The sequence below is a fragment of the Eurypyga helias genome, unplaced genomic scaffold (genome assembly GCF_000690775.1).
Source record: "Eurypyga helias isolate BGI_N326 unplaced genomic scaffold, ASM69077v1 scaffold38177, whole genome shotgun sequence".
Taxonomy (NCBI): Eukaryota; Metazoa; Chordata; class Aves; order Eurypygiformes; family Eurypygidae; genus Eurypyga; species Eurypyga helias.
In genome coordinates, this window is record NW_010264321.1 from 4,422 (window position 1) to 28,888 (window position 24,467).

Genomic DNA, 24,467 nt, shown 5'->3' on the forward strand with positions numbered 1-24,467 from the left:
TTTAGAGAAGTGTGGTGCAATAGGTGAGAAGGCAGTTTGCAGAAATGTGCAACATGTTTTTTACAGTAAGTTAAATTTGTTTACTGCTGTTGATTGTGTCAAGTCCTGTGTTTCAACTATTGCCAAATTACTATTTTAACAGCAATGGGGCTAAGTTTTAACTTCCATGTGTCTGAATTCTAATCTTAATACAACATTTTAAAGGTGGGGACACGTGTGAATATCTTCTGTCCAGTGGAAGATTTCTTGGAGAAAAAGTATGGCAGCCCCACAGTTGTATGATGCATAAGTATAAAAATAGGTAAGGAAACGCATGTCGTCTGTTCATCTGCCTGGGAAGAAGAGTAATTGTTGTTTGACTGCAGCTGTGGTAATTGCAGTGTCACCTGGTTTTCCCTTTATAGCTGATTCTCTAGGCTTTCAAAAATATGCTACATTTATAGAATCATAGAATCAGAGAGTGGTTTGGGTTGGAAAGGACCTTAAAGATCATCTAGTTCCAACCCCCCACAAAGTAAGGAAGGGTTTTCCTTGTATATTGTCTGTGTGTCTACAGTGTTTACCACAGTTGTATTTTTACATAAAATACAGATAAGTGTTGGTAGTAGGAGTACTGATACCTATGATGAGGAGCCACAAGGAAGTGAAGAGGCTGCATAGCTTCTTATGTCACCTTCAGGTTGCTGAAAGGGAAAATGCTGACCTTACGTGTAGGATCAAAAGTTTAAAAAATCCCAAATAAAATTACCAAACAATTTTTTCACTTACTAGTAAGTAGGAGGACTTTATTTTCTAGAATTACACTGTATTTTAAAACTACTCTGTTTGTAGCACCACAGAATAGGAAAGGGTTGTTTGCCTGATCACATTAGCAAATTACACTTAACTTTGTTAGTTCAGCATGTTTAAAACAAAGATTTACCATTCTTTAAAGCTGGATATAATGCTTAGAGTTATCTATATTGCTCTGTGGATTTTCTAAAAACTTTTTCCTAAAACATGATTTCCTGAATGTTGTTGTTTTGTCTTACAGTGAAGCAAAACAATGCCTCATAGACAAACATATTGTGTTTATAGGAGATTCTAGAATTCGACAGCTGTTCTATTCATTTATAAAACTCATAAATCCTCAAGTCAGAGAAGAAGGAAATAAGGTAAGATACTTTATTTTGGTGATGTTTTTGTTTCTTCCTATTTTACCTCATAACTCTTCTCTGAACTTCAGAAAAGCAAACAATTATACCATTTGCTGGCCTAGGCATTAGGAAGAAGAACCACAGAAGGGTATTTCGGAGAAGAAAAATATTACACCAAGATAATTCTTTGGGTACTAATGAGATGATTGGGAATCTGAGAAGTGAACTAGGAAGCTCAAGAGAAAGATTGCGGCAGTCTGGGAATAAATTAATGAAGCTGACTTGTCCCATAGCAACTTATGCTTCATATTTGGCTTCTTGATGAGCAAATGATTGCTCCTTTGTGTGTTTTTAAATGGTAGCAATTCATGGTTTCTAATTTGTCATTTTAAATGTCAGTTAAATTGCTGATCTAATCTGTTCATAAAAATCCTTGGAGCAATGACAGATTTCCAGGTCTAACTTGAGGCTGAAACTAAAAATAGCTTCTGGTCTTACCTTCTTTTTGATTACTGCCGAAGAGCTGTTTAAATTTGATAAGGTGAAGAGTGTAAGCTGCAGCTTGCTGGGTAGAAGCAGTAAGAAAGGATTTGGCTGTGTCATTCATTGAAGAGCTGTTGTCATTTCTTTTGCTAGATCATGCTGCTTGGGCATGTCCCTTTATGGATATACAAATGTGTGTGAGGGAAGAGACGTTTCCCTTTCAACTGTAGATCAGATTTGTCAATTAGTACTTCTGTCTCACGCTGGCAGCTTTGTCAGCAGACAGCATGCAGTCACTTTTACTTATCAAAACGAGATGTTTGATTGATCGAGTAACTCCGGTTTTCCTAGTCTGTTGGTTAGGTCACAGTTGCTGCCCAAAAGTGATGGTGAGATGATAGAGTGCTGTAATTATTTCTAAGTTGAGAAGCATCTTTTGTCAAGTATTGATGAAATCAAGATCTTCAGTTTGTGCAGAGAAATACACTTGTTGTTTTGGACCAGGATTGGTGCTAATATTGCATTTTAAAGGAGGATTCTGTATGCAGGATCTGACTGCTTCCTTTCTGATTTCTTAATCTCACTCAGCAAACTTAATAATGCATTCTAGACTTCATTTCTGCCTGAGATTATTTGCTTTTATTCTTTAATTAAAACTGTTGTTTTGTGCAAAGGAGATGGGCCGATGAAGAGGAAGGCTTGGGGAAAGGAAGTGTAAGAACAGAAGGAAAAAAGTTTAAGTTTTTCTCATTTTGGGAGGCTAAATTTAGGAAAAATTTTTATACCTTTGTAACAGAGTGAACAGAAAGCATTTCAGACTTTGTTGGATAGATTTCTTCCAGGAAAAATAACCTTTTATGCAAGTAGCTTGTTTTATCAAGCAAATAACATGAACATTTTGTATGAGTGTACTGACAAGTTCATACAAGAAAAATCCTTTCTACTGAAGATAAACCTTTGGGTGAGAGCAAATTAACATATGAATGTACATATTTGTTTTCTTTCTGAAAGCTTGTCTTACTTTGGCTTTATTGGTTTTGTGTGTTTGGTTTTTTTTAACAGCATGGAAATATCCCTTTTGAAGATAAATCTGCTTCAATTAAAGTGGTAAGTTTTTATCTAGCATTAAATTGCAAGCCATAATAATGCATATTATTATTTCATACAATGTAATCCAAATTGCAGTTAGAGCTGGATTTTGCTTTTTGTCAGTTCTTATAATTTGGCCTTCCCAAAAACAGCTTTTGCCAGGAAGTCTATGCTTCCAATGCTGTAAGATTATGTTTCTGGGGCTAACTTACTTGGAGTGGTAATTGTCATTATTGCCATCAAGTGCTCTGTGCTACCCCAGCAAGTATTCCTTCTACTCTTTTTGCCTGGAGAAATAACCACAATGTTGATTATAATGTGGACGTTAAAAAAAAAAACACAAACAAAGTACTCGAGTAGGTTTTATGAAAGACTCTGTTCTTCTCAGCCCTAGCAATTGGTAGGGTGTCCTCAGTAGCTCTTTGCTTCACATGACAGCTGTCAGCAGTGCTGGGATGCTGCTATTCATGTGTTTGTTTATTCTTTGTTTATGAAAACCAAAGCGGCAGTGTATTTGCTGGGTTGTCTGGAAGTGAGCTTTCAGCACTTGTTTTGGTGTGTGGTTAAGATTTAAGGTACAGAGTAACTTTCTAAGGTGTGAGCCCATGGCAGTTTAAGCCTGTGCTGTCCCACGCTGTTGCCCTTCACGGTATGTTTCTGTGTTTGTGCTGTATCTAGACCTGCTACAGCTGTGCAGTGGACTGGTTTAGGAATTGATTCAGCCGGAAACTTACCTTGTAGGTTTCGTTTTCGGTCAGGTAAAATCCCAACTCCTGAACTAAAACCAAAAATTTATTCTTTTTTCTTGGGGGTAGAGAGTTTTGTTTGGAGTTTTTTGGTTTGGGTTTTGGTTTGGTTTTTTTCTCCTTTTTGTTTTCCATGCTAGACTGAGATGTCAGTCTCTTGATGCTAACTATAAAGGAAATCTCACTTTGGGCCAAGTGTTTTTCCTTCACAGTTGAATTGATGACAATTAGTTTGGAGTTTTTTATTTTTTGTTAGTAGTCTACTGCTTGTCTGTAAGCTTACAGAGTAAATCTGCATGTATTTTACAGGATTTCCTGTGGCATCCAGAAGTTAATGGCTCTATGAGGCAACGTATCAAATCTTGGACAGAGGTTTGTCTTAAAATCAACATTTTTTTAGGAAAATATAGCAACTACCTGAGGACTACTGCCTTTCTTTTTTTTCATGCACACAACTATAATTACTCAGAGTCCAGCAACTGCAGAATATCACATATATTCACGTAGTTATGTGCCAGAGATCTGAAATTTGCCATCAACATAATGAAAGGGGAATGTTTACTGGTGTATATGTTTCTGGGCATTTCCTGGTCTCACAAGAATGGCTTCACTTGGGCCAAAAAAACACCCAACCAAACCAGAATAACCCTACTTCCTAGGAGCAGGTTGATTCATCCTATTTAGAGCTGAAAGGATTTTGCTCTGATTTGACATTTCTCTTCCTCCATGTCTGTGATGGCTCTGCTTTTATGTGACCAAGCATTTTTAATCCTTATGGATCCCTTCCAACTTGAGAGATTCTATGATTTTATATTTATGTTAATTTGAGTGTTCCAAACAACACAAAGGCAATTTGAAAAGTCAAGAATGCCTTGATTTCTTTTTTTCAGTATTTCCCTCAAATTACGTACTAATTATGCATTTCAGTTATGATACAGGTTGTCATGTTACTCAGCATAAAACTATGTACGTAATTCTGATAATGAGTAATATGTTTACAGATTGCCAACTAAATTCTTCCTTTGTTGACCTTTAAAAAGCCTGGAATTACTTAGCAGTGGCCCCTAGTGATTCTTTTGCTAAGCTGTTTGTCATTATTGTACACTACCTTCCATCAGGATAGCTGAAGTTACTGTTAATTTTTCTGTGATTACTACAAAAAATCGAGATCTGCTAAACCCTTGCTGTGCCAAGCCGAAACTCATACTGAGGTGATCAGCACTGTTCCTTTCTTTCTACTCTTCTGTTGGAGTACGTACTCTGTCCCTTGTCCTAGGTGTAACTTTCAGACCAGAGCAACGAGGCCAACAACTGTCTGTTGTCCTTGTCCTGTGTTTGCAGTGGGTTTACACTCTGTAGAACAGCTCAAACAGATGTTTGAGAACACAGAGACACTGTGAGAAAGAGTACTTCAGTAATATGACCTACAGTTTACTTGACCTTAGGAGGATATGTTTAGATAGCTTTTCAAGAGAACTTAGGATGCTAAATTGATATTGACTGTAAGTTCTCACTGATGATTTGTGCTTTTGCCAACTCTTTTATGTGAAAATTCTGGTCTATCACAAATTGATGTTCTCTGTGATATATCTGCAGTCTATTCCTTTGCAACCATTAACTGGTGGACAAGTTGAGTCACAGTTAATTAAGATAGGAGTCTTGATTAACCTGCTCAATATAATAAGAAGCATATTTGTGAACATTTTAATAATAATTTCTTTTTCCTTTGTGTCCTAGGGTTCTGTGGCAAAACCTCATATAATTGTAGCAGGAGCTGCCACGGTAAGTTACACATGTATGGATACTTTGTAAAGAAGGAAGCTCTAGTAGAATAATGTTCTCACACTGCTTACATGATGAGGTTATTAAACCAAATTTTAATAAAAATATGCTATCAGTGAATTTTCTGTGTGATGCACAGTACTTGCTTTTTGGCAGCAATACTGGTTGATAAGCATTGATTAGCTTGAACCTACTAATAAAGTAGCTTCTTTTTTAAAAGCAGATTATTAATTTAAAAAGGACTATAAAAGTACTTGCATACTAACTGAGATACGTTTTTAATAAAATCTTTCCAGTCACAAAATACTGCTTTTAAGCATGGCCCAATCTGGAATGCTCTTTTTGAGTGCACATAGGTCTTTTAAACATATATGGGCAAACCCCTGAATTTTACAAGATTCAAGACAAGAATTTACAAGTTTTACAAGAATTCAACAACCGAAGAGTTTGCACTTCATGAATCTTGCTCCATTGGAAATTTCCACCACTGCTATGACCTGCAGCATCACAGAAAACTGGGCTGACAAGGACCTTAAGAGGTCTCCTAACACACCAGTTTGCCACAAGTCAGGATCAGTTATACCTGTGTCGTGCTTAAGAGTCAACCAGTTCTTTAAAACTTCCAGGGACGGAATTCAACAGCCCCTCCCTGAGTACTCTATTCCAGAAGTTGTCTGGTACTGGGAGTCAAGAGTTGAAGAGCTGCTTGTCTCATTAATTCCACGTTTAATGTCCCTTACTTCCAGGTATTTTGGAACTGAAATTTAAAAGGTATTAGATATTATAAATTCATACCAACTCACATGTAGAGGGGGGGGAAATCGTGTTCCATTTAAAAAAAAAATCCATTGAAAGCAGTTTGGTTTAGAGACAGTTCAGGCATTCTACCTGTCTGGAAGCTCCTGGACATGCCAATCTAGGGTGAATTCCTCCAGTTTTAAGGGAAGGTCATATGTGTATGCAGATCTCCATACATACATTTCCTGAGGGATCAGAAATTCTCTGGTTCCTTACAGGTGAACCCCCCAGATTCTCATCCTCTGTAGGATCCACGTAAATATTTGAGCTTTGGGAATCTTAGTATGCCTAGAATACCTCTGCTCAGTCTGAGAATCTAGCATGTCATACCAGCATGAGTCATTGTATTTCACACAGATATGCCGTTATATATGGATAGCGTGGTGGCATGCTGAAGGTCAGGTTGCACAACTACTGGACTCTTAGTAAAATAAGTCCTTTTACTCATATATATATTACCCATAGCTTGCTGTCCTTTGTGGACAGCAGGAGGTACGAAACTACAATATGTATGTGATGCTCAGCTCTTCATAACACCAGTGTATTTGCTCAAAACATTAATGGTGATACCGAGTTGGACAAAGGTAAACATCCCCTATCTTAAGGGACTTGCAGAAAGATAAAGTGCTTCAGAAGTCTGATGCATCAGCAACATCACCGTGGCTAGCACTAGTGTGGTAATCTGCTACTAGAGTAAACTGGGGTGTGCCCTTGGACTGGTCAGCATTTTGAAGCTTAGCTGTATCTTTAACTTTGCTCTTGGTTTGTCATGCTGCTTTGATGTGGACATGTCTGTCTTAAGATGTCAGCTGCATGACAGTTTATAAATAGAATTAAAGTCTTATGAGCTGGAGAAGGTCCAGCTAGTACAAAACTCAGTTGTTTGCCTGTTGTGTGAAAAAGATGTGCTCTGAGAATGTCACTGCAGTGCTCTGCTTCTTAGTTCCTGAGTTCCTTCTGAATAGAATATGGTTCTTAAAAAGTCTCTTTAAATACCGTAGGTATTTTACGAGTAAAGATTTAGCTACTGGGAGAAACTACTTTCCCCCCCCCAAAGTGTGAGTTCTCAGGGCAGCTGCATGTTATTTTGTTTCATGAAGTATTAATTTATGTTTGATAATATTCTCAGGAAGTGATTAATCAGTATGCTTAGCTTACATCAAAATTTTTATGTAGGTATTTAGAAATAACTAGAGAGTTCACTACATTCAGGCTAATTTTTTTTACTTACAGATTTTGACTAAATCAGTACAGATAAAGTAATACTTAAAAAAAATGCTAAATCTGTTTTTCTTACAGTGTGTGAGAGTCTTTTCAGTAGTTAGGAGAAATTCTTGGGCAGCTTAGCATTCTCCCAGTCATTTCTTACAGAAGATTAAATCAGAAATTAAAGTGACTCTTTTTATTTGCCTTTTTTTGGTCTTTTTTTCTTGTGGATATCTGCAAAACAGAAATAATGGAACTTGATACCACTCTCAAGTTTTGCTTGTATGCATTTCTTGGTGTGGTCAGTTTTTTAGAGCAAAAATCTACTGTATTGGCCATGATTTTCATATAATCATAGAATCACGGAACAGTTTGGGTTGGAAGAGACCTTAAAGATCATCTAGTTCCAACCCCCCTGCCATGGGCAGGGACACCTTCCACTAGACCAGGTTGCTCAAAGCCTTGTCCAGCCTGGCCCTGAAGACAGCCAGGGATGGGGCATCCACAATAATGTGGCTGGCTTTGCTACTTCATTGTTCTTCAAAGTAAAGGAGCTTTTAATTGAAACACCTTGCATCACTTAATTTATGAAAAATCAACTATACATTAACTTGAATATTATATACTCCACATTTAAATGGTCTGTTTGAATGTGTCTAGACAGCTGCTTGGTTCCTAAGAACTTTTTAGCACTTTAGAAGAGAGGACTAAAGAAATAATCTAGCTTTATAGAAATAATGACAGATAGCTACTGATGGAGCAATGGAATCAGTTAATTCAAGGGCCTCAGACATACAGATTCTGAATCTCTTTATTTATTTCTCCAGTGGTCTATCAAGATTCACAATGGCAGCAATGAAGCCCTCACACAATACAAAATAAATATCACTTCAATTGCACCTCTTTTGGAAAAATTAGCAAAAAGTAGCGATGTTTACTGGGTCTTACAAGGTAAAGTAATGAACAGCAGGTAACAATCTGTACTGTCACTGTCTGTGGAATCGTTATCTTCTAGGATATGGAAAAACTTGGTCTATGCTGCTTACTTGCAGAGTGAAAAGGGTGATGGTTGAGTTCCAGTTTGGCCTTTCTTGCAGCCTTAACTAGCTGGTACCTAACGAGTTGTTACTAGTGATGGAGATTTTAAAGCTCTCTCAGGAAAACCTTTTGTCTTCTGAACTCTTTATTCTTTGATAGCTTACTCTCAGACTCAACATGCCAGGTCTGTTCTCCCTGTGCTGTGCGCCATACATGCCTTCTGGGAATCAAGAACACAAGTGCATGGGACAGCTGCTTTCCTGTGTTTGTGTTCAATGAAATTTTCAGATTACATAAATAATAGAAGAGGTTCAACAAGTGCATCCTTTGTGCTTGTCTGGAATGAACAGATATACTCTAGAGAATACAGAAAATGTAAGTCGCTAGAATGAAACTTGCTCCTGCAAACTGAGCACTGATGAGTTAAGACTAGGAGCCAGAAATCATGGTTCAAAATGAGTCTGTGGTATTTTTATTATGGCACCAAGCTTACATTCTTTTGCTTTTCTTCCAAGAAACTAAAGTATGTCTCTGACACTGAACTGTGAGCTCGTAGGTAGAATGTGCTCCTGGTTTATCTGCCATAGAGTACAGTGTTTTGATTATCATCACCTCAGTTAGAAACATAGGCAGATTTTGAGTTCTGATAGGAATATACCCAGCTGTACCCTTACAGTCACGTCCGAGTTCCTGTCAAAGATGGTTCTAGATGTTAACCTGAATCAAGAGATTCATCTTCTCACATTCCTTTCCAAACCATGTTTGGAAACATAAGAAAAGCAGTTACCAGTCAGATATATCCCAGTGTTCTGTTGAGAAAGATCCAGTCCATTTAAGTCATCTCTGAACTGTTTAATGGAACAAATAAGAGGAAAAGCAGTCTGTACACAGAGTTGGCCAGACACCGATTGTCCAAAAATAGACATTGAGGTAGAGAAAGTAAATCAGTTGACGGCTTGTATAGCGTGTTTCACTCGAGTCATGAGCATCACTAGCTTTGCATAGCAACTTACTGATCTCCAGCTGAGCTTTTGATCTAGAACCCCATATAGCTTTGGGTTAAGCTGTACATAATTTGTGAAGCCTGGAGGCAATGAAGTGGTGTTCCATTCTGAGAAACTGGAATTCTGCCATCAGTTAAACTGGAATCAACAGGAGCAAGTGGACTATGACTTAGAGAAATTAGAAGCTGTTTTCTTCTGCAGTAACTAGAGGGTTTGAGGGAGTTTTTTTCCCCCTACATGTCTATTCTGCTGCCTATCTTCTGTCCTCTTGGCTTTGGAGTCGTTCCTTGGGGGATTCCATTACTGAGAGAAGGCATAAGCAGCTCTGTACTCCAGCATTGTACACTCTTGATGCGTTTGGGGAAATTAAGCAGACATCCATGTCTGGCTAAAGCTTTCTAATCTATAGGTCCATATGCATGACTAGGCAATGGCAGTAAGAACATTTCATTGTAAACCACTGTTGCTACTACTCAGTTACTGTAACAGTCATTCATTGCTGTACGTTTTTCTGCACCATTAAACAATTGTGACTACCTAAATGAAAGTAGCCTGTATGACTTGAGCTAAGTATTTGTCAAGTAGAAGATTAATGTGCCTGTTCTTTGTCCTTTCAAATTCAGACCCTGTTTACGAAGATATGCTGAGTGAAAGTCGGAAAATGATCACTAATGAGAAAATAGATGCTTATAACGAAGCAGCTGTTCGTATTCTGAACAGCAGCTCCCGAAATTCCAAAGCTAAAGTTAAAATGTTCAGTGTATCAAAATTGATAGCACAAGAAACTATCATGAAGTCTGCAGATGGCTTGCATCTCCCTGAATCAAGCAGAGATACAGTAAGTGTTTTCATCACTGGTCAACATAAAAAAGTAATAATAGTAAACCAAGATTTTAAGGGAATGTTCTGGAATGGGAGACAATATGAATGTAATGAGGACCTGCACGTTCTTCAGGAAATTGTGTTCAGAAGATCTCAATAGGTGGGAGGGCAGTCAGTTATGTAGGGTGTTTAAGAAACACAATAGTAAACACATTAGCACGTAGCTATTTTAAAATAGCTGCTAACCCACTAAATCTTTTAGATCCTGAGTGCAAACTTTATGCCTTCATCTGCATGAATGAGTTAGTGATAATTGGTTTTACAGCAGTGCTAAGAAAGAAGTCTTAAATTTTCCCCTATGTGCCCATATGATTTTGTTCAGTAAGGAGTATGAAAACAATAAGAAAACACACAGTATATACCTTCCTGGTAGCATGGAGTGCCATGACTTGACTTCTTATTTATCTTTAACCTACCTACCTATCTATCTATCTATATATATATACATATGTATGCAGTGAACCCCTCTGAGCTTCTCAGTCTGCCCTTCTTGTGAGTGAGCTCTCCCGCCATGCCACTTTTGAGTTCCACTCCTTTGCAGGTTTTAGTTCCTGCATGGCTAAATACCATCTCCCCACAAGTTTCAGTCTCATTGTCATGTTTTAGAGACTTTCATTACCATGACCCTTTAGGACCCAAGTTTGTGAGCTGTTTTTCATTTAGCTCTCTTTAGCTCCTACAAGCAGCAGAGACACCCTTCTGTTGCAAGGATTAGGAATAGCTCTTTCTGCTTACCTCAAGTAGCTCAAGGGTTTCCTGTTTGGAAGAGATGTTTTGACTGTACTGTTGGATGTGACTAGGTATATCGGGGTCCTGTGACATTTTATCTTTGTAATGATAAGGGAGAATTGCATGTTTTATGTCACTGCATGATCTAGAAGAAAATTTCATAGGACGAAAATGTTAACTTCTTTTATGAGAAATTAATTGACGAAACTGCCTGTTTCTTTGACAGAATGCGATGATTCTCATGAATGTCTACTGCAATAAGATAATGAAGCCCATTGATGGCTCCTGCTGCCAGCCTCAGCCTCCTCTCACTTTGATACAGAAGTTAGCTTTCTGTTTCTTTACCTTGTCCATTATTGGATATTTAATTATCAATTTCATTCATCGGAATAATTTTCGGAAGAACAAATCGTGCACTGATTTGGAAAGCGGAGAGGAGAAGAAACCTGCCATCAGCACTCCTAATGTTTCTACTTTAGAGATGCTCTTACACTCCTTCTGCAAACTTGGTCTAATCATGACCTATTTTTATCTGTGTGACAGAGCAAATCTTTTCATGAAGGAAAATAAATTTTATACACATTCATCTTTCTTCATACCAATCATCTATATCTTGGTTTTGGGTGTATTTTATACCGAAAATACCAAAGAGGTAATGATCATGTTGACATCCTTCTTATAACGTTGTTTCCCAGTTTGAGTGTAAATAACTTATTGGTAAACATTGGAAGTCAGATTTGCAAAGTCAGTATAACTCAAATGTACTCACAAGCACTGTAACATTGGCATGGAATTAGGTGCAAAAGCCTTTTGAAAGCATGTGGGTATGAGTGCTTTTAGCCTTTGTTTCTCAGCCAGATTTGAAGTGAGCATAGCTCAGATGCAAGAGAGAGTAGAGCACATTGAAATCTGGTAGATCGGTGTCCACTAGACAGCAGTCTTTTACATTTGCGACCTCTTCACCCATAAAGTGGTTTATTGTTTGAACTTTTTCTCCTCATTTTGTAGATGTTCGTTGTACTTTTTGGAATAGCAACACTCTTGTTTTGTTTTGCATTAGACTAAAGTGTTAAATAGAGAACAGACTGATGAATGGAAGGGCTGGATGCAACTTGTTATTTTGATTTATCATATCTCTGGAGCAAGCACTGTAAGTATTTTTTTATTGATTTATTTATTTAAGTGGGAATGCAATTTGGGTATGTTACTTTAAAAGAAAGATGGTGCAAATGCGTATTAGAGTTGAGTAGGAGTAAATCATGCTATTGTTTCTGTTGTTTTAAAAATGGTATTAGCAGAATTAGTTTTTCTCTCTAATTAAGTGTGAATAAGAGCATTTTCTGCGTTACTTAGCCAATGAAAAATAAATTTGTGCTCTCCATGTAGAATATTACATTCATTTATTTTTTAATTGCTAGCAACACTTTCTTTTTTATGTTCAGAACTTGGAACTTGTGAATGTAATCTTTCAAACATCCTTTCTTAACTCTCTCTTAACTGGTTACAGAATATGAAAGCATGGAGCAATAAATAGCAGCAACTCTTTTTAACATCCGAGAGGTTAGGACAACAAAAGAGCTTAGTAAGGAACAGGCAAAGACAGCATAAAGTTTCTTTTCTTAGTTAAATCTGATTTACTGCAATGCAGAAAAAGCATGAAACAGGGGGGAAGGGCGGAAAACCAAAAGCATTTACGTGGCCATTTATAAAAGGTACTTTACTTTTCTCGACAGTTTTTGCCTGTGTATATGCACATTCGAGTTCTGGTTGCTGCGTATCTGTTCCAAACAGGTTATGGACACTTCTCATATTTTTGGATAAAAGGAGACTTTGCTGTATACAGAGTGTGTCAGGTAAGAGTATTTACTTACTGTTTTTATGAAGATATTTGTTCAGATAACAAAATAACCCTAACAATCCCTAAATAATGTGATAGGAGAATACTTAACCAGGTTTGCACATTGGAAATGGCTATTGTTTCTATGTAATCTGATCTGTTCAATCAGTAGTGTTTATCTAGTACAAACATAGAGCATATAAATGAGAGTTGCAATGTCAAAAATGTAAATATGTAGCCTTTAAAATACCAAGACAACTATTTTCACCACATAGTAATGGTGATTTCATTGCAGTAGCAATTTACAATACAGTGATCCAGGCAGGCTGGGATGTGATTGGCAACAGATTGATTTGCTCGATCTTCCTAGATTTACTCGACAGGCACTGGTGAGCAAGAGGTTTGCATGGATAGCACTTGTGTTCTGAATCGCCCTCTGGAGCAGCCTTTCTCCAGATACTATTGAGAATGGATAGGTGGCGTGAATGTTTTCATCTGCTTTCCCCTGTTGGCAAAAAATTGTGATGGTTTTCCCAAATTAGCCGTTGGAAATAGAATCTTAGAGTCATAGAATGGTTTGAGTTGGAAAGGCCCTTAAAGACCATCTAGTTCCAACCCTCCTGCCATGGGCAGGGACACCTTCCACTAGACCAGGTTGCTCAAAGCCTCATCCAGCCTGGCCTTGAACACTTCCAGGGATGGGACACCCACAGCTTCTCTGGGCAACCTGTTCCAGTGCCTCACCACCCTCTCTGTAAAGAATTTCTTCCTGATATCTAATCTAAACCTCCCACTTTCAATTTAAACCCGTTACCCCTTGTCTTGTCACTACAGGCCCTTGTAAAAAGTCCCCTCCCAGCTTCCTTGTAGCCCACTTCATTTTGCTTCTCTTACCTTTTTCTTACAGTATCAATCTGCTCCATCTTGATATTTTCCTGTGTTTGAGTTTTTTTAGTTATTAGTATGTTTCTATTAGTTTTCTTTATACAAGTAGATAAATGGTGAATCCCAGAGACAGTTGTGTACACAATTTCTTCTTCTTGTCCTCTTCTGTGAATAAAGATGATTATTCAGCAAGTTATTCAGCACATTGGTTTGCTTGCTCCCAGCATGGCAAATCTTTATGTAGATGGAACAAATGGTGTCATGTCTCTGAATTCAATTGCAGTCACTTCCACTTGCTTAAATTGTGAATGCACTCAATTTTTGTATGCATTTTGGATTTCTTCCTCACTTGCTGGTGAAACAAAGAACCTTTGGGCTGGTTAGCTGGGGCCATTAATAGTGTCCCGAAGCACTTGGGGTATCTTGGTATCTTTCTTTCCTTCAAATGAGTGATCTTCTGGATCCGTCAAATTCTTCATGTTGCTATTTTATTAAGTATCCAACTGTTTTGCATTGAAGTAGATTACAAATACATGAACAAGAGTCATCACTGTAGGACTGTTCATTACCTCTTTCAAGATACAGCGAAGTACCACCAAATATTGGATGTAATTTTTACTGTCATTCTCAACTGAGAATTCGTTGGGTTAATTTTTTTTGTTGTGACAGTTCTGTGTAACAGTACGCTTAACCATTTGATACGTACAATATGGTCAGAAATACCACAGCCCTCTACTAGTTTCTTTAGAAACTTGAAAGTTTCACAAGTTTGTCAGATATATCTGCATCCTTTGCAAAACAAATATGTGGGGTTTGGTTTTGTTGGGGTTCTTTTGTAATTTAAAAACTGGTGTTTTCCTAGTCCAAAAGCCTTTCTAGTTACGGGTTTGAGTTTTCAGATCAGAATGAAAAATAGGGAGAAAACAAATACTTTCCAGTCAGATATATTGATTCTGTGGGTTGTTTTGTCTTCCAAAGATGGTGCATTGCAGCCTACATTTGTTAATAAAGGAAATGCATTTTCACACTGTGACAGTACTGGAGGACATAGCTGTGTTTGTGGTTTCCCTGCCAGGTTTTGCAGTGTGTGCTGTAGCAGTTTAAAAAATTAAATATAAAAATAAATTGCTCTTAAAGTCTTATGCTGTCATGTAGCTCAGCTCATCGTGCTTCTTAGACGTAAGACTGCAGCCTAACTGCAGCGCTGATATTGACGTTACCCTTGCTTTAACTGAGCTCGCCGGGGGCTGTGGGAGCGAAAGCAGAGAGGCATTAACAGCATCCAGCAACTGGAATACTCAGTCCCCAGCATGGAGTCGTTTTCATTGCTGTCTCTACCCTAGTAGGCCAGCGAGGGGCAGGTCCGGTACTACATCATCAGCCTGCAGTCTTACATTGCATCATTCATTTTCCCCAAGATACTTACCCACATTTCAGCTGAAATACAAGGAGCGTGCCAGATGTAAAATGCATAGACAATTTCATATAGTGTTTAAGAAACAGGTGCCTCGTCTCTCTTAGCTTTGCCTCCCAGTTTATACACCCTCCGTCTTCTCCCCTCTGACTCCTTCCAGGTTTTATTTCGTCTCAATTTCCTGGTGGTGGTACTGTGCATAGTGATGGACCGACCTTACCAGTTCTACTACTTTGTGCCGTTAGTCACTGTCTGGTTTATGATCATTTATGCCACCTTAGCTGTATGGCCTCAGATAGTCCAGAAGAAAGCAAATGGTAAGATTCTGATTTTCCCCTTCTGCTGTAAAACCTTTGCATGTAACTACAAATTATAACCATACCGAAAATGGTGGTGTTAGCACATTTCAGTCTCTTTTTAACATAGACGAACCATGGTAAATAGCTATTCACAGAAACAAAGTTTGTCATAGATGAATTGTATGTCGGTTGAAAAATGTAACAGCTGATAACTAATGTCTGTCTCCGGCTACAGTCATAATAGAATATTTTTAATAGGTTTTGACCATCAGAAATGTGTTTTATCAAGAGCTATAATATGATAGCTTATAATATTATTATATATATGATAATATTACTGAATGCAAACTCAAACATAGGTTACACTACCTATGCTACCCAAGGTTGTTGCTGTATTTTACTGATGGGTACGGCATGACCAGTGGGCGTTTAGACTTTCCCATTCTGCTTTGTCAACATCCCTCATCCCTCTTGAGCACTAATTCTGCCATGTCCCACCAAATAAGAACTTGGGGTTTGTTATCTCAGTGGCTTAGACTGAGTGAACTGTCAGAAGTATGTCTTGTGAAATGGATGTTTTAAATAAAACTTGAGGTGAAATCCCTATTTATTTTATGCATTCCAGCTCACTGGTGAACTGTCATCGTGCAGTAAATGCTTATTATTTAATTCACCTAAATTAGAACTAAAACCTTGAGAGTCTTCGGTCCTCCTTCCCTATTGATGAGTAATATCCAAATTCTATACTCTGCAGATATGACAGTGAAATATACCAAATGCATGCTAGGAGTAGATGCTGCAAAACCAGTAGTAGTAGGAAGTAGTTTTACAAGATATAGCAAAGGCAAATAGCTCCAATATTAATTTTTTTTTCCTCCAAAGGCACTTCTGTTCCAGATAGAGAAATGTCTGTTGTATACTTTGGAGCAGGGGTGTACTGTGAAACTAGAAAATCTTTCTGTGACAGCTTCCAGTTGTTTAAGTCCCTGTTCACAGCTCCCAGTATATATGGCGGGAGAGGGAGATGATCTCTGCTGCAGTGTTGAGACCTGGGTGGCGCTTCATGTCAGTTGACATCTTTGAGGAGCAGTTTCTCATGCGTCTCTTAAGATACTTGTCCTGAAAGGCCTGCAGTTGAGCTTTGGAGTACAACTGGTACCTCAAAGTTATTTAATAATATACACTCTACTTACTTCACATGCCAAAAGCTGTTCGGCATGTTGCTTTATTTATTTACATCCACCCAGAATAAGGACTGCCTGTGCAGAGTCTTTGGGAAAGCAGAGGCTTTAAAACAGTGTTTCTGTTTGAACACCTAAATTCTCTCTTTCTGTATGCATGTTGTCTCTGTTTTAGACATGAGGCTTAATTTAGGATTTTGATTGTTAATTGTTTAGGTTGTTAATTGCTGTGAATGTTTACATTAATTGCTAAAAATAAAATGTAATATGGGAATATAGATAGTGATAAAATACAGAATTATAGAATCATTTAGGTTAGAAAAGACCTTTAAGATCATCAAGTCCAACTGTAAATGCAGCACTGTTAAGTCCCACTAAACCATGTTCCTGAGCACCATGCTTACGTGTCTCTTAAATACCTCCAGGGATGGTGACTCAACCACCTCCCTGGGCAGCCTGTTTAGTAGTTTTTCCAGATATCCAATCTAAACCTCCCCTGGCACAACTTGAGGCCATTTCCTCTTGTCCCATTGCTTGTCACTTGGGAGAAGAGACCGACAACCACCTCGCTGCACCTTCCTTTCAGGTAGTTGTAGGGAGTGATAAGGTCTCCCCTCAGCTTCCTCCAGGCTAAACAACCCCAGTTCCCCCAGCTGTTCCTCAGAGGACTTGTACTCTATGTATCTGTGTGCTGATGTATCTATTACTAAGCATAGCTACGCTAAATAATTGGCAATTAATATTTAATGTGCCCTGGGTTTTGCTATTGAAAAATTGATGACACTATACCACTTAATTTATTTCTTCCCTAGGGAATTGCTTATGGCACTTTGGTTTGCTGCTGAAACTGATTTGCCTTCTGACATGTATATATTTTCTGTCATATTCTCAGGTTTGTATATTTTGGCTGGTTTTATCCTTAACAACCTAGGAGTATTACCTATCTCTGCTTTTTAATGTGCTCATAACTTCTGTATTTCCTCATGTATCATAAATGCAGAAGTAAAAAAATGGAACCTTTCAGTCTATTCCTGTCAGAATTGATGTGAATGCTGGAAAAGACATAATTCTATATCGTACTCATTTGTAATGCTTGACATGTTTTCGGTATACTACTATGAATTGAATCAATACAGAGGTCTATGCTTAGGTTTTGGGGTGGGGTTTCTTGATGTGTTTAAAGTGACTGGTTTTTGCTAGCACATGGTGATACAGATGGTGATAAGATGATCTGTGTCTCTCAAGAGACCTGGTGTTGGCTTTGATACCTCACCAAAAGCTGGCTCTCGTGAATTAGTGACTGATGGATGCTGTAAGTATTGCTGACAGAAAAAAGGGCAGAGTTTTTCATTCTAGGGTTTTACAGGGGAGGTTGTGTGGTTTTAATCCCTCATTGGTTTTAAACCATTGAGCTGTAGTCTTCGGTAGAGTATGCCGTCGTTATCCTAACACGTCAGTGGATCTCTCCCTTTAAACCTGCAATATAAAACGCCAGTACCTTCACAGGAAGCAAAACTGAAACCCTCTCTCATCTGAAGAAGTATTTTTGGGTTGTTATTTCTTTCTTTGGGATGGGGAGTGTCTTCTGAGGAAGCCTGTTATTTTGGTAACGCCACGTAGCTAGTGAAATAGGGACGAGATAACATTAAAAGACAGCATATTGATTTAAATTTAGTAAGTGTGGTCAACATCAGTGTTAATGCTTTCGTCACGTTTCTTTTTTTTACAGGGCGCGTTTGAGAAGGTGTTTTCTTTTTGGCCACTGTCGAAGTGTTTTGAACTGAATGGGAATGTTTATGAATGGTGGTTTAGGTGGAAACTGGATCGCTACGTATGTAACATCTGCATAAATTTAACCCAGTCTTAAGTATGTGTTTTGAGGGGGAGGGAGGGTTGTTTTTCCTTTCTTCTAGAGAAAGCAGGAGTTTATCCCACTGGATTGTTTAATAGGAGGCTAAGCTGCATTCACCTTACTTCTGCAAATGTCTGTCAAAGCCTGGCTTAAAAGGTGGATGTAGATTTATTTGCTGGATCCTGTTTGCTTTTGACATATAAAGTCATAAAATGACCTAGATTTTTCTTTTCTCAAAAATTCTGCTGTGAAAATGTCACAGCTGTAGCACTTCAGGCTGTTGAATGACAAGGCAAATTGTTGAGGTGGCTCTTAATAATATTTTTTTTAAATTGTATCAATTACGGATATATTTTGTTTAAGGTAACCTTTAAAGCATGTTTAAAATAAGGGTCTTGATGCCCAACCCAGACTATTTTTGCACATATTTTTAAAATGGTTTTCCAGTGGGAAAGTGCTTTCTTTTCCAGTTACTGACCCTGCAGTGTGGGGGGATAGAACAGGGAGACACTGGGGGTTTTTTTCCTTCTTGGTAGGGTAAGTGGAGTTTCTAAGATGGGAGCATTTATCTGCTAACCTTATCCTGAACGGGATCACTTGCCCGCTTCTCCCTCTGGCAATCTCAGTAACTGAAAGCTGCGGAGCACGCAGCCGTCCCATCCCAGGCTGCCGCCGCCAGCTGCGCACACTGCATCACGACGTTTCAGATCTGGAGCTTTGTTCCTTGTGAAGAGTGTATTCTGTGATGCTGCTGAAGAGGAAGTTCCAAAATAAATACGGGAGACAAGCACCACGTGGGTCCGAAACAGCATCACGTTGCTAGCTAATGAGGACTTGGCATGAGATCACAAACCGCTTTGTTGAAGAATCGTGTCTGTGAGAGAGGGAAGCACTTGTAGTGCTTCTTGAATGTTTTCACCTGCCAACTTGGGACAATGCCAGACACTTGTGTTTTTTCCCCAGAGAAAGCCCTTTTCAGTGCTGGCATAGATTTCAGAGGGGATAGTAGGTACTTAGGAGCTTCTTGAGATTTCATTGTCGTGTCTTTCATGCTCCGTGAAGCATTACTAAGAGCAATTTATTTGTAGGTTTAGGGTTGTGTTAAACAATGCAGCATATGACAACCTCGTGTAGAAAGTTTGCCTAGTAAATCCAGGACAGGACCTTTTCACAGCTAAGCCTTGGTACTGCAAATAGTTTATTCTGTAGCATTTCTGTTAAGAGTTTGTACCTCAAGTACTTGTAAAAGCCACGAAATACTCACTGCATTCTGTTTGTCTTTTACAGGTGGTTTTTCATGGGATGCTGTTTGCTTTTATTTATCTGGCACTGCAGAAACGTCAGATGATATCGGAAGGAAAGGGAGATCCTCTTTTCTCCAGCAGAGTTTCAAATGTTTTATTATTTATTTCAATTGTATCCTTTTTGGTACGTACCCAGTATAACTAGTACAATCAGGTCGGTTAATCTCTAAAGAGTAAGTTTTCTGAAGTACTTGTTTAGAAAACAGATTGATTTAAAAAAATCAAATCTTGATCTGGAGATATTTCAGCTGTGGTTTTGTGCACAGCCCTGCCTATCTACTCACTAAAATAGTGTTCCTTTCAGTCAACTGCAGATGAAAACAGCATCACTCAGTTCATTGCAAAGGTCACAAGAAAATTGGATCATAGAAATAATATGGTCGATAACGCAGCTGTTACCTCCACTCTTGATCGCTTGTCTGTTTGCGATGAAAAAATGGCCAACGGTGTGCCTGTGTCTTAGGGTATGAATAAGTATGGTGATACTCATTGACTGCGCAGCAGAATTTGAGAGGGACACAAAACTAAGCACAGTGTAGGCATTTCTGTTGCTGCCTCACAGCTCAGTGAACCGATTGCTGCTGAAGCACTTGAGAATAGTTAACCTCTTGTCTCACCTCTTGTTTCGTTTTTAAATGTTACATATAATTGCTACACACCATGAATTTTGTATCTTTCAGACCTATTCTGTTTGGGCTAGTAGCTGTAAAAACAAAACCGAGTGCAATGAACTACATCCTTCTGTTTCTGTGGTGCAGGTAATTGTAATTACTGCCCTTTTCCTTCCAGTGACAGCACCTGTCTGTTCTTGTTTGTGCTTCAGAAGATTTCTTAAATCTTCTGAATTAAGATTAAGGTCTTAAATTAAGATTTTCTTACATTTCCTAAATTTAGGTTTCCCTCTTACTGTGGCCCCTGCCCCTGTGCCCCAGCTGTCTGATTCTGTCCCCTCTCTGTCCCCGCTTCCTCGAGGGGCAGCACGTGTGATTAATTTCTTAATATTAGTTTGTCCTTCTCGACACCCTCTCTTTACAACTTGGGGGTTAACTCACATTTGTGGCTACCTTCGGTTTAGGCAGTGGCAGTAGGATGCAGTTTGTGACTGTGCCTCCTGAGGGTGTAGGTAGGAGCCATCCACATCAAGGCCACGATTCTCCTGAAGATGTAAATGTGACTTGTTATGCTAAAAGGTTGGGTGTGAGAGGTCTGCAGTTTCCAGGCATGCTCTGTTAAGTATAGAGGGTATGGATTGTTTGGTTTGCGTATTTCTTAGGTTTTGAAGGGAATTTTGCACGTGATGCGCTGCACTGTAGACAGTGAAAATGGGTAAAACCTCCTTTGTCTGTGTGTAAGCTGCTTGTCATCCACGATCACTTTCTTTTTTTTTAAAGATTTTGGCTTTCATCCTCATCAGGAACATTCCTGGATATGCCCGGTCTGTGTACAGCTCATTCTTTGCCTGGTTTGGCAAAATTTCTCTAGAGGTGAGTAGAAAGATCAGAAATGCAGCTAATTGAAACTCAGAATGTAAGGTGGTTTCGTTACTGAAATAGTAGCCTGACACTTAAATACTAAAACCATTTCTTGGCTAATTTAATCCCACACTGTTGTGTCTGACCTCTTCTAGCCTTATAGCTTCCGTCTCCCCTCAAAAATCGTAGCTGAAATAGCAGTCTCACGGTAGCAAAGTTCTTCCGCTGTTTCGGCAGGGAGACGAGGGCTGTGGGAGTGGGGATTTAATGCTTGTGTGTAGCAGTTGGAAGGTACAAATGAAGCCAGTTGAAGGATTGGCGTGAATTACGCTGACCAGTTTATCGGTGTGTTTGCTTCCCTGCATCAACAGGCACACGTAACTGCCCAAACAGCCCTTCTTAGCACGGGTGTTGTCTGTTCCGTTGGATGTGTATTTTGAAGTAGTAGGAATTACCTTGCTTTCCATTTTATTTGCTGTTTAATAATATTAAATGTTTAATTTCATTGTATTACTAAAATATATTTTAAAAAGGGAAAGGAACTTTGAGGAGAAACTCCTTGTATGACAGTGCCTGTGCAGTACACAATTTTGAGTGTTTTTGCAAGGATCACATTTTCACTGTTTTGATTCCCGGAGAACTTTAGGGTGCTGACCAGCTCCAGGGACCTCGGTGTTCATCAGCAGTCGAAGCTTTCGTCTTTTATTAGCGGGCGTGTTAGTTCAGTCCCTCACCATGGCTGCGGTGGCGGAGCGGAGGCGTGTTCCTCGCCTGTTCTGCTGTTCCCCTGGGCCGTAACACAGTTGGTTAAGGGACGGGCAAACCCAGTTACTGTGTCCTGTAACCTCACCACAGAGGCGTGGAAAACAGCTTCTCAGAGTTACGTTACTTAATCAGAGATGTCCAACTTAGGCAGAAGTACAGCGTGTCAGTTGATGCAATAGTAATGATTATATGGTTTAGATTAGGAAAAATATTTACTTACATAAATAAGTAGAAATACTTACATATAAGTATTATTAAACCCACTTTTTTTCTTTCAGCTTTTCATTTGCCAATACCACATTTGGCTGGCAGCAGACACAAAGGGGATCTTGGTGCTCATTCCTGGCTATCCGATGTTTAACGTTCTTGTCAGCACTTTTATCTTTGTGTGCGTGGCACATGAGATTTCTCAGATCACTAACGATCTAGCGCAGGTCGTGGTTCCGAAAGATAACTCCGCTCTGCTGAAGAGGTTGCTGTGCGTAGCTGGGTTTTTTTCTGGACTGCTCCTCTTCTCTGCAACGCAAGAGCAGTCAAGGCATTAACCTGGTGAGATTCTTGGGAACTTTCCTCAGGCTTACTTTGTGTCTGCCTGAATAAGAACACTCACCTGGAGGTACAAGAAGACGTTTAAATGAAGCGTGTGGAAAATGTATATAGTGCAGATGTACATAATTTGTGTGGAAACAGCCTTCTCAAACAATCTGAGAAGGAAGAACGCGCTGTACAGAACTGCATGTGAAAATGAGTCTTTTCTACTGGATATATGTTTTTGTTTACATACCTGTTGAAACGTGACGGGAAGGGGCGAAGTTAAACAGTTTAGCAATATCACGTGCGTATCAAGGAATTAACGTTACCTCAGGTCGGCCGAATAAAGTGGGGGTTGCTGGAGTAACGCCCGTACATAACACACGCCGTCGTCCTTCTCATCGGGGGGCAAGAGCCAGCAAACTTGTGATCCTTCGGTAGTGGTCACCTTCAGCTGATGTGAAACCTGAAGTTACTGGTAAACCAGGGCATTTTTCTGAACAAAATGGTAATTTTTTTCGTTTAGAAATGAGTATTTTGGGTGGAGATAGTACATGTTATATGAAACCCTTTATACGTGGAAGTAAAAAGTCATCACCAGTGATTTAAGAGCTTACACAAGTTTACTTTTTTTTTTAGAAATTTAAGATGTTTTCAGCAAATACGGTGAATTCTGAGGTGAAATTTTGTAAAGAAAATTAGATTTTTTTTTTAACCTAAAATTGTTTGCCTTTTCATAAATTTTCCGCTAACCCATGTAACTGTGGGCAGTTCTCTGTGCAGTCCCAGTGAACAGGCAGCCGAGTAATTTTCAGAGACTCCGTTCAAGGTGGAGAGTTTTTGGAAGGCCTCCAACCTTTTCCAGTCAGATGGAGTCCCATCGTACCCTCTCCATCAGATCTTAAGGAAACAGGAGAACGGCGATCTGGAAACTCTCCGTGTTGGTAGATGACCTTGAGCTAGGTGTCACGAGGGACTGGTGCCACGTTCTGTCCTGGGGTGGGGTTTTCCTTCAGAAGGACGCAAGTCAATCTGTCGCTGTCACGAGGAGGGACGCAGCATCGGCTTGCTGTGCGCAGATGGCCTTGTCTCAGAACTACAAGTGAAAGGAGGCCGGAGCTGTTTGGAAGAACCAACCTTTACAGCAGTGCCCATCTTTTTTATTAACTCCTTCCTTTCACATAAAAAGTAAATCAGAAAGGAACAGCTGTCAGTGTGGCAGTGACAAGCTGTACTTTACGTTCCAGTCAAGTTATGGCCATTTCTTTGCTGTTGGCAGTTCTGGTTCAAGCAATAGCTCGACCTCCAGCTGCTTTTTCCTTTCATTCTTCTACTGGTTACTTGTCAGCCGGCACAGACACGAGCACAGTAGTGTTTTTCAAGCATGTGTGCAATTAGGTATGACGACAACCAATATGAATCCAAATTTGTACCTGCGTACTGTCACGTTCATGCTTCTGATCTTAGCCCCGTTAAAAAACTGAATTCACACTTGCAAAAGTATCTGGGAAAAGAACGGCTTCATTTATTCTGTCAGTGGAGAGCAGTGGCTTTTTCAAGAACAGTCGTTCATCATGAGAAAGAAAAAAATCATTCCCTTCCCCCAAACTCAGCAGTTTCACTATGCCAGCTGTTCTGAGGCTATGGGAAAGCCACTCAGCTGTGCGTTCTTTGTGTGCGACCTCCAGCGCTCGGGAAGCTCACCTCCCTGGCTGGGAGGCCGAAGGGCTGGAAGACGTGTAGGTGCATGGCAGTGAGGGAGCGGCCGCAGGACCTTCGCCTACGCCAGTATTAGGAGCAACGGGGAACTGTGAGTCCGAGCGCTAACTTCTTGGTTTTGTTCTTCACAGACGAAGTATTGTAGATAGAATTTTATTTATCTGTTGTACAGACTGGGTTAAAAGATTTATTTTTAATGGTGGAAATAATGCACTTGTTTACTCTTACTGTATGTGGGATAAATATATTTTCTTTTCAGGTTATGTAAAAATATGAAGTAATTTAAACATTAAATAAACGTGCTGTGGATGCTTA

The 24,467-nt window shown here is 39.3% G+C and overlaps 1 protein-coding gene across 1 annotated transcript; it reads left to right on the forward strand.

Moving 5' to 3' along the window:
• Positions 1-203: 203 nt before the first annotated feature.
• On the forward strand, positions 204-22,557 carry CASD1 (CAS1 domain containing 1). Its single transcript, XM_010156355.1, has 17 exons — positions 204-301; positions 1,034-1,154; positions 2,682-2,726; positions 3,764-3,826; positions 5,192-5,236; positions 8,068-8,191; positions 9,906-10,120; positions 11,120-11,545; positions 11,954-12,043; positions 12,627-12,746; positions 15,190-15,346; positions 17,322-17,401; positions 18,239-18,340; positions 19,649-19,789; positions 20,346-20,423; positions 21,057-21,149; positions 22,181-22,557. The coding sequence occupies exons 1-17, from the start codon at positions 279-281 to the stop codon at positions 22,445-22,447; spliced, it is 2,190 nt and encodes a 729-aa protein (XP_010154657.1). The 5' UTR covers positions 204-278; the 3' UTR covers positions 22,448-22,557.
• Positions 22,558-24,467: the final 1,910 nt, after the last annotated feature.